This window comes from Manacus vitellinus, unplaced genomic scaffold (assembly GCF_001715985.3).
Source record: "Manacus vitellinus isolate BGI_N305 unplaced genomic scaffold, ASM171598v3 scaffold_23_pilon, whole genome shotgun sequence".
NCBI classification, from domain to species: Eukaryota; Metazoa; Chordata; class Aves; order Passeriformes; family Pipridae; genus Manacus; species Manacus vitellinus.
Window position 1 is genome coordinate 8,059,421 of NW_021939718.1, and position 10,734 is coordinate 8,070,154.

Genomic DNA, 10,734 nt, shown 5'->3' on the forward strand with positions numbered 1-10,734 from the left:
GGGAGACGGTGTCAAAGGCTTTGCTGAAGTCCAGGTAGACACATCCACAGCCTTCCCCTCATCCACCAAGTGGGTCACCTGATCTTAAAAGGAGATCAGGTTGGTCAGACAGGACCTGTCCTTCCTAAACCCGTGTTGGCTGGGTCTGATCCCTTGTCCATCCTGCAGGTGCTGCGTGATTGCACTTAGGATGATCTGCTCCATCTTTTATATTTTGCCTAAACTGTATTTGCTTATATTTGTCTAATAGGAACTTAGTGAACACTGTGGCAGAACATCCAGTTGGTGATAGTGTCTGAGTCCTTATCTTAGTTTCTTAATTCTTAAAGGTTACAAACGTGGCCTTCTAATTCAGTAAGAACTAGATAATAACTTTGCTTAGGCATAGGAGTGTAAGGAAGCCAACCCTCTAATTCTGAGCTAGTGCTTCTTAGTATTAGTTTAATGAATACAGAAAAGGAGCAAGAAAACCGCTTGTTTACCATTATAAGGGCCCCGAGCCCTGACAGAACATAGCTGTTCAGAATCCTTAGCTAAATAATTCCAGTCTTCAGCCCTGTCAAAATTTTGGAGGAAGGTAAAGTGAGGAGGTCAGTCAAAAGAGAAGTGATTGTTTGGTCATGCTGAATCCTAAATCCACTCTAACAATTTAAAGGAATCTCACTAGCTAATTATGTGATATCAGAAGACATATTGGTTGCTACTAGATCATCACACAGAAGGGTGGAGTTTCTCTTCTAAGATATTTATGTTTTTAAACCTGAAATGTAAAAGATGTTCTCTTCAGGAAGCTAAATATTTGCGAAAGCATACTTTCTATACATCTTGCCACATGAAAGCGTGGAAAACTGAATCTTCTCTCATTTAGTCTCTAAAATATCTTTTCATAGTCCATTTTAGTCTATTTCCTTGGAAAGCTGGTTTCCAAACCTCACAGCCTGTATGTTTTGCATTCCCATGTACAGAAATACTTTCCCAGCATTGCAGACACAAACAGGGATGTTCATCTTCCTTATCTTGTCTTGGAGTTGCAGCAGTTGAGACCTCCTGTTTGTTGCATTCTCCAGCAGAGAATAAGTATCTACAAAAACTGACTCTGGGAATCAGATCTGTACTTTAGGCTTTAATCCTTAAAATGAGTTAATTCCGTAGGTTTTTAACTAAGAGGACTTTGTGTGTCTAATCCTTTCAGTGCTTTCATGTCCAAAGATTGATAAAACTGAAATTGGAAGAAAAAAATTTGTGAGTAGTGTGTATGTACCAGAGCCTTTTCCCAGCAACTTGGCATGAGGAAATGGTGAGCAAGGATTCCAGCAGTATGAAGCAATACTGAAAGGCATTGTTTTTTTTCAGTCAGTGTAAACATCAGATTTTTAGTAATAGTTAAATAATTATTTGGGTAAAAATTCCAACTGACTTTTTAATTTGCAGATTAGTTTATTTAAGTTACCTGTATGTTCTCCATAGAATTATTATTCAGAGCTTTCTATCTGGAGGATATATAATTTCAGTGGTTTGCTGATAGCTTTTTTTTTTTTTTAATACATGTCCACTGATTTCTGACAAATTAATTATTTCCTGGGTTAGTAATAGCTGAGAGAATCACAGAACAGATTGGCTTGGAAGGGACCTTAAAGATCATTTCATTCCAACCCCCTGCCATGGGCAGGGGCACCTTCCACCAGACCAGGTTGCTCCAAGCCCTGTCCAACCTGGCCTTGAACACTTCTAGGGATGGGGCAGCCACAGCTTCTCTGGGCAACCTGTGCCAGGGCTTCACCACCCTCACAGGGAAGAATTTCTTCTTAATATCTGATCTAATACTACTTCTTTCAGTTCAAAACCATTCTCTATTGTCCTATCCCTACATGCCCTTGTCAGAAGTCCCTCTCTGGCTCTCTCCTAAGCCCCTTTTAGGTACTGTAGGGCTGCTTCAAGTTCTTCCTGTAACCTTTTTCAGGCTGAATAACCCCAACTCTCTGAACCTGTCTTCATGCAAAATAGCTATTTGATGTTCACAAATCCAGTAATAAAGTTTGTTTACCTTATTTTCCCCTTAGTAGCTGGCATTCTTTTGCTTTTTTGTTTAGTTTAAAGTTAATCAGTAGTCTCTGGATATATATCCAGAAAATGTTTGATCACTTTGTTCTTTCCCTCCACTTAAAGCATAAAGCAGAGTTATTTTCTGATACTGTTTCCTCAGAGCTTAGAAATAAAATTAACTTTATGCTTACAAGAACAAACATGGAGGGGGTGGTTCTAGTTCATGCAAATGCACAAATCTTTTAACTTTTTTTCAAAAGGACTAAGTACTTATGGTTTCATTTTAATCTGTGGAAAGGAATTTTAAGTTCACTTTTTTTTTTTTGTTGAAGTCTTCAGAGCTTCAGAAGTGCAAGTTACCCTCTGCAGAAACAGTACATAGACTTTGGCATTTATTTGTTTAACACATCAACTCTGACACTGTGCTCCTATAGGGTGTCATCCTGATTAAACTCTGCAGTCTACCTGTGAACTTCCACTGCTCTAAGTGTGTCTGGCCCTCTTGACACCTTTCTAAAGAGGGAACCGTTTAACCCCATTTGTAAGTGGAATTTTTCCAGAGGGACCAAGTCATTTCCTATAGGTGGCAGAATGATATTGAAATAAACAGCAAAAGAATTAAGAATGCTCCTTCCTACACAGGAGGCAGTTTCACCACTTACTGTTGATAACACCCTTGTCCTGTATGTGAATAATATTTCATAGATAAGAAGTTATGAAATAAGAGAAAAAATAGTAGAATAAGCAGCTTGCTTTCTCCTTGAACTTACTTATTGAGAGGTTTATGTCAGTCTTCTACCAGTGACTGTGTTCTTTTATTATGACACAGGTATTTCTTTCCAAAGTTCACTCTGTGCTGGACTGAGTTTGTAGAACTCAAGGTACATGTGCCCTGTGAAACCCTTCAGTATGTTGAAGCCAACTATGGCCCAGACTGGAAGGTTCCTATGAAGGTGTGGGACTGGAAGAGCTCCCCATCCAACGTGCAGGACAATGGTGTCTGGCCTGTCGACGAGTGGGATGATGTTATCCAGATCTACTGACCCCTGACTGCTGTCACAACATGCCTGCTGCCCTCAGAACTGTCCACTTGTGATTCCCTGTTGCCCAAAGGCATCAACATCCATTCCTTTTGTAACTTCTCATGTGTTTCCTAAGGAGACATTTACCTTCTTTTTGCTTAACAGGTATTTTTTCACCTTCACCATGCATTTTCCAGGTGGTTAAAGGAGAAGATGAAAGGCAGATGAAGAGAAGAGAAGCTGAAAGAAAAGCTGCACAAAGGAAATAGAGAAGCAATGTTATAGTATACAGGCAGTTGACTGTTTTAAGTGTAAACAGTGGCCAGGTAGCTTAGACTTTCCTGGGATCATCAAAACCTTCAGACTGTTCACTTCTCAAGCTTCAGAGAGGGTTAAGATGGAAAAATCTCAGGTAAGTCCCTCTTTTTTCAAAGGAGATCCTGTGAATATTCATCTTCTAAACACTAGAGTTACAAGTACCTCAGATGTCCTTGATTTGAGACTGACACATTCCTACAATATGCAACAAGTCGCTCTTGGGAGTGGAGTGTTTCTGTTGCATAGAATCCGCATGGCCAACCTGCTTTACATGTAGGAGATAACGGTGTAATACTGAATGAATGGATGGAGAAACTATCCACATTGGATGTCTTCCAATCTGCTTTTTTCTTTTTTAAGAACATGAAGTTGCATGCTGCTGGAATGTATTTCCCATGAAAAGAATAAAATTCTGGTTTTGACATCTCAGTTCCTATGTTCTCCCTGTGAAAGTTTTGACTGGCTTTCAGAAAATTAGAGCTATCCCTGCTTTCTTGCAAGTAGGTGGAAATGGGGGTTGTTTATAGTTTCCTGTTTCACATGGGCTTACAGAACAGAGGCCTCTGAGCACTGCAGATCTTCCCTCTCAGCATCGGCAGGACTGTGTACAAATACCAACTGCTTCATCAAATTTGCAGCAGCATAATTGAAAGTGAAGTGTCAGTGCAACATGAGGCTTTGGATGGGAAGAAAGTGGAAGCCTGACAGCTCTCTCCTGCTTCTGATTGTGCTTTTCTTTAATGAAGTGAGCTTTCTTCAGCAATTTGGAGGAGGATATTCACTTTTAAAGGAGTGTGTGTCCAAGTTTGTTCCGGTGCTGCTGTGCAGGGGACAACAAGGGCACTTAGAGCTGCTTGTGAGTTACAACTACAGTACATGCTACAGACCCAGGAGTACTGGTGAATCAGTGCCAAGGCACTGGATGGCGCTCATGTTTACTTGCAGCAAACCTGTATCTGTTCATCTGCAGTTTCTAGCAGTGTCCAAAGTGTGTCCAGTTCTGGAGAGGTGGCATAGCCACAGCCCTGTAACAGTTTTACTGCTGCATTATTCCAGGTGCACTCTGGGGCTTCCCTGCTGTTGTCCTGGAGTGTGCTGCATGCTTTTTCCTGCCGATCCCTTCAGTTCCAGTTTCTTCTGCCACTGGAGCTCCCAGAGTGAATTATTCAGCTTCTGGCAGCGACTTGTCATGATTGATGGCTCTTCAGTTGGTATGGTAACTTTATTAGCTTTGCCTAATTAAGAAGAGAGAGATGTGAAATCCTGCTAACTTGGTAAACATTACATCGTATAAGGGATAATTTCTCAGGTAGACTTTTCTGTATTTTTTCCTTTAAGTGAAAAAAGCTAATGTTCTTATGGTTTTCATGTTCATAACTCTGTTGTCATGAACTTCTTTGTTTAATAACATGCAAAAAGCCTGTAAGTTTTTCAAGTGTGATAGATGCTTTAGAATGAAAGAAGAGATGCTGTCAGAAAATTATAATCCTGTCAAATTTTTGACTTTGTAGATGAAAAGACTAATGGAAAAAAACTGCATGTCCCTGAAAGGGAGAATGTCTTGAACAGTTGATTATACCTGTAAGGTATTCTTCAGGTTAAACTATTTTCTCTTCAGAAGATACAAGTGTGTGTTTAACACTGATTAAAAGAAGAAGAGTCTAATTTGCAACTCAAGATGCTGTTTCATCCTTTGTTTTGTCATCTTGGGCAGCATTTACCACACTTCATTGCAGTTACTGTGACATAATGCACAGAGAAAAATTTTGAACTGTTTCTTACACTGCTTATTGACTGTCTGTCTTGAGCTTTTATTTTTTAATAAAGATAACTTGGACACAACAAAGATATTTGGAATAAGGCAGGTGCCCATTTGTAGTAGAAAGGATCCTTCAACTGCACAAACAGATTGCACTTCTGCATGTCTCCTGTCATGCTTTATGCAGTGCCCTGACCAGAGATCTCCTGCTTGGACACAGAGTCCCAAAGGGTGGTGTAAACATCATGGAACTGCTGCTGTTGGAAAGTTTGAGGTGCAGCCTCACCATTCCCATAGAAACAACCAGATCTAGGCATGTTTCCTGTTAGGTTCTCCTGAATTGCCTCATCTGAAATTGATTCTTAATTCTATGTTACCTTCCTAACTTACTAACCACCTTCATTTTGAAAGTACTCTGCAGCGGAGGGCAATGCCTAAATTCTCTTAGTGGTCTTAAGCAACAACATGTTGTTATCAGTTACCTTGGCTGAACGCCTGGTGTCCACTGAGACACTCACCCTCCCCCAGAGGGAAAAGGAGGAGGGAAGGGGGGAAAGAAGAGAGAAAAAAAAACTTGCAAAACCGAGACTGCTGAGAAAGGCAGTTTTATATTTACACAGAGAAGGAAAAATAAAAGAACTATAAGCACTATACACACAGGGAAAACTGACAATAAGGACTACTTCCTCACAGAAGGTGTTTTCCTCCTCCGAATAACAGCTGTCTATCTCATGCAACTGTCCCAGAAGAGAAGAGAGGGAGTTGTTTCCTTCTCGTCTCTTTATATCTGAGCTGACATAACATGGTATGGAATAGCTTTTGGTAAAATATACATCAGGTAACCTATTCTAGTTCCGTTTCCCTCCCAGGGAGGGTTACAAACCCACTACACTCTCCACCCCTTATTCCATACCATTTTACATCACACTCATATCCCATATTCGCCTCTATCCTGTGCTTATACAGGTCTTGTCTTCTACAGTTGTCTTATCGTTGAGCACCAGCATCCGCTTAGTACGGGTCTTTCTCATCTGGTGACTTATGTCCTGCAACATACAACTCAGAATACAAATTAGTTTTTTCCCAAGGTTAAATCTTGAGGCACACATGGGGTTTCTCTGTTTTCTCTCATTATCTACCAAGTATTTCTTGGTCCTTGAGCAAAAACAATCCCACTAATGGGTTGCCTTTGCTTGAGGCAGGGTTAATCCAAACTGCTTTACTTAACATACCTCTCAAGTGAATTACTGGGACTTTGTCTCCATCCACAGTGTGAAGGGACTCCGATTGGGCAAGGCTGGCTCGACTGACGGAGCCTCTAGTGTTGACTAACCAAGTAGCCTTTGCTAGATGCTGATCCCAGTTCTTGGAAGTCCCCCAACCCCATGCCTTCAGAGTAGTTTTCAGCAGTCCATTACACCGCTCAACTTTCCCAGTGGCTGGTGCATGATATGGGATGTGATATACCCACTCAATACCATGTTCCCTTGCCCAAATAGTAGCTAAACTGTTCTTGAAATGAGTCCCATTGTCTGACTCAATTCACTCTGGGGTGCCATGTCGCCACAGTACTTGGCCTGGCCTTCCCGCATGGCAGGCAGGAATTCACTACACGTGTATATATGTACTTCGGCAGCACATATACTAAAATTGGTGCCGAAACCCAGGAAGACTGCCAAGAAAGGTTGTTTATATAAACACTACCTCTCTTATCTTTTTGGTTTTCCTATCTTGGGAACATACTAATATAAAACATGGCCTTACGCCCAGCTTTAGTATTTATACTTTTACTAACAGTCTTTCTGGGATGTAGGACTTACCCTTTGAAAGACCTCCAGGGGGACGGATACAACTTTCTTTCCCTTCTTAATTTTGACATAGATGGCTTTGCAATGAAGGTACCAATGATTTTTACTAACCCTTACTTGAGCTGTCTGGCAATGAGACTGCTTATAACCAACACTATAAGAACATTATGGGTATTAGGGAATGTAGTATTGTCTTTGTTGCCTTGTTGCAGGACAAAACAAACTTCGAGAAAGAACTTACTGGGATGTGCCTTAAAGGGCCCAGTTCCTGGGTGGCAGAGAATGTGGATGAATTTAGGCAGGTTCTTAGGGCATTTAACACCCCCCATTGCCTGGGACTTCACATCAGAAGAAGTATTCAACCCTAACAAACTGACATGTCGTTTAATGGAAGGATGCCTTGCCTACTCCGATCAAAACCAGTAACTTCTTGCCCTGTACTGGGGCCTGGCCTGTGCTTATCAAGCTGCACTTCAGTACTCTAAAAAGACCATGACTGAGACAGGGACCCAAACTACGACATCTGAAGTCATTATTGCCCCTGTAGTGAAAAGGAAGACATGGGTAAGGAGATCTACAGGACCTACAGGCGATTAGTAAGGGAGGAAGAAGGAGAAGGATCTACTCTGCCTGCGCCTCCAAGAGAAGAAGGGGAGGCAGGGCAAATAGCCAGTGATTCACTAGAGGAAGTGGAAGTGGTTCCACATGAGAGAAGCAGAGAGGAAATCAGACAGGAAGGCAAAGTTAGCCAGTCCCTGAGCCCATTAGAACTTCGGAACTTGCAGAAAGGTTGCAGCTGCCAGCCTGGTGAACGAATTCCTACCTGGCTGCTCTGCTGCTGGCATAATGGAGCTAGTAGTCACCTCTTAGAAGGTTATGAAGCACAGCAACTAGGATCTATTGCCAGAGAGTGAAATCGTAAAAGAAATTGGAAAGGAGAGGGGCATTCTCAGTCTTTGGGTTCGGCTCCTCTCAAGTGTGAGAGAAAGGTGTCTATTCAAGGAAAATCTAATGAGCTCCTCAAGAAAGGACTACTACAGATGGAGGCATCCAGTACCTGCGGGAACTGGCAGTGCTGGAAATCCTTTAAAATGGCACATACTTCAGCAATCCAGAGGATGTCCCTTGCACACTGCCCATGTGGAGAAAGGTAATTCAAGGTGTTCCTGCATCATGTTAACTGCCTGGTGACAATATACCATCTGAAGATGGATGAACCATCTGTGGACATGATGTCTGCCTGGATACGGAATATAAAAGAAAGTATGGAAGCCTCCTCACTCCCACAGGCCAGCAAATTAGATTCCAGAGACAGCTCCGATCTCTGCCACCAGCACACTTACACTGAGGAGAGGCCTTACAAGTGCCCCAAATGTGAGAACTGCCTCAGAGACAGCCCAAGAGATCGGTCTCAGTTTCCTTCTGTCCCACTCAGAAGGAAAGGAAAGGAAGCCCCAAGAGCAGGCCACATGGTGAACTCTGGTTCTTTCTGTGTGACCAAGGGAAAGACATGAAGTCCCTTGACTTTCCTGCAGCAAACAAGGCACTTTAGGTATGTGCAGCTGTTAAAGAAAGCAAAATGTTCGAAGCTCCAGAATAAGGGCCAAGAAAGATTGAAGAAATAGCATTGCCTGAAGAGAAAGGACTATAAAAGACCACTTTCAAAAGCCATAGAGGATGGTTGCAAAAAGGAAGGGGTGTATGTGTTCCCTTTCTGTGGTTGGTAGGAAATAAAAGTAAATGGGAGGAATGCAAATTGAACCACCTGTGTAGAAACTGGAGTATTTTACTTGTGGAAATGTGTAAAACCTTTGACTTTGAGCATCTCTTAGAACATATCAGACAAACGTCAGTCAAAACTGACTGTAGTTAAGGATTGACTGTAGTTAATCCTGTCTTCCAGCTGGGGGGGAGTTCCTATTTCTAGGAACTGATCCTGAAGTAGTTTTCCATAACCTTCTGCTTTTACAAAATGGAAATTGGAATCATATGAGCTTAAGAAAGGTTCTATTTCTAGAATCAGGTACTAGAGCTCATACTGGGAGTGATAGTGAATTGCCAGTGCTCTGTGGTTGAGTCTTTCCCTGCTGTCCAAGTGAAAAAAAAAGCAGCTGATCTCTTTATGCTCTTTCCCTTGAAACAGAGTCTGGGACATATTGGTTCCTGGTGTTAAACAGCCTTCATCATTTGCTGCTTTAGAATTCTCTACCCTCATCATAATTCTAAAATCTGTCAGCTCAAGAGAAAACCAGTCTCTGCTTTGCACTGTCAGTTGGAATTGTGTGTTTTGCACAGATGAATGAGATCTTAAATGAATAACATCTGTGTAATAATGCAGATACCTCCCTTCAAGGAACTGGCTTGTCACAGTGACTTGGTTCTGTCCTTCATTACTCATTGTTGTAATTCTCTTGAGTTCACACTTTGAGTTTTATTGAGTTCAAGAAATTCAGAGACAGCTACCTCACTGTTTACAGATTTCACAGAATATTCCAAGTTGGAACAGTCCCACAAGGATCTTGTCTTCTCTTCATGTGTTTCTATCATACTGTGTGTTGCAGAACAGAACACGGGAACTTGAGAAACCACGTGCAAGCACATCAAAGCCTGTCTGGTGCTTGTGCTCAATGATCTAAGTCAGCTGTTTTGGTAAAGTGGCACCAGCAGGCCATTGACATCAGTAGATAATCTTGCTTAATAGCATTAGATTTCCTAATGGTGAGTTCTTGAGTTCTCTACTGTGGTCAGTTTTATGCATAAATGTTGCATTGATTTAGGCTGCAGCAGAGCACATGAGTTATGAGCTGGATGAGTCTTACCAAACCCAAGTCACTGCTCTAATTTCTCCTTGAAAAAAGGAAGGTACAAGGGATGTTTTGTCCTTAAAGGACAGAAGCTGACGCTGTTGTGGTTGGGCCTGTTTTCCTGAGATAAATCTTTCCTAAAGTTTTGAAAGAAAAGTTACATAGTTTACCTGGAACATACTAGGGGAAGTATCATGCCAGGTGCTTTGCAGATAGAACTGTGTGTTCATAACTTTCCTCTTCTGGCCCTAAAACTTCTGAATATTTCCTGTTTGCATGGGAGTAATTAGCTTGAATGTTACTGGGTACAGTGTACTTGTATATTGGGCTGCAAGGGCATGTCTGACAGTGCAGTGATTTGCACCTACACTGAGATTAGTTCTGACACAGAAAGCAATCAAAGCTGTGGTTGATAACATCCTGAATGCACAGAATGATGTTGGAACCAAGGGAAATCCAGTGGGATGTAGGAAGAGTGGCATGCAACTTTTGTTACTGTGTTATGGGGGCTCTGAGCAACCTGGTCTGGTTGGAGATGTCCCTGTTTGTTGCAGGGGGGCTGGATTAGAGGTCCTCTGAAGGTCTATTCCAACCCAAACCATTCTATGCTTCTGTGTATTTCAGTGTAGGATCAATCCTGGTGGACAGGTTGGGGAGTATCTGAAACCACATATAAGGAAAAGTAGAAAGAACTGTGGTTCCTGCTGACAAGGATGTGGCAAGTACAATATCCCATTCACTTGGTTCATAATGCAAGAAGCTTAAATTTCACCAAGGAAGATCAGAGTGAGGTGTAGAGAATGTTTGTGATATTTAAGGACAGGAATAGTTTGGGGAAAGGTTGTATTATTTCTACCCCTGGAGGCCTTCAAGAATGTGTTTGGTTGGTAAATGGAACAAACTTACATGATTGCATGTCTTCTTGTCATTACCTGGAAAAGGGCCCAACTGAGTTTTGGGAATTATTTTCTTCTTTCTTT

The 10,734-nt window shown here is 41.7% G+C and overlaps 1 protein-coding gene across 1 annotated transcript in view; it reads left to right on the plus strand.

The window, feature by feature from the left end:
• FKTN (fukutin) overlaps positions 1–5,225 on the plus strand; it is a 17,395-nt gene extending 12,170 nt beyond the window's left edge. Inside the window, exon 9 of the mRNA XM_018072925.1 lies at positions 2,873–5,225. Within this exon, the coding sequence (XP_017928414.1) occupies positions 2,873–3,086 (214 nt within the window). The 3' untranslated portion in view covers positions 3,087–5,225. The remainder of the gene's footprint in view (positions 1–2,872) is intronic.
• The last annotated feature ends 5,509 nt before the right edge of the window (positions 5,226–10,734 follow it).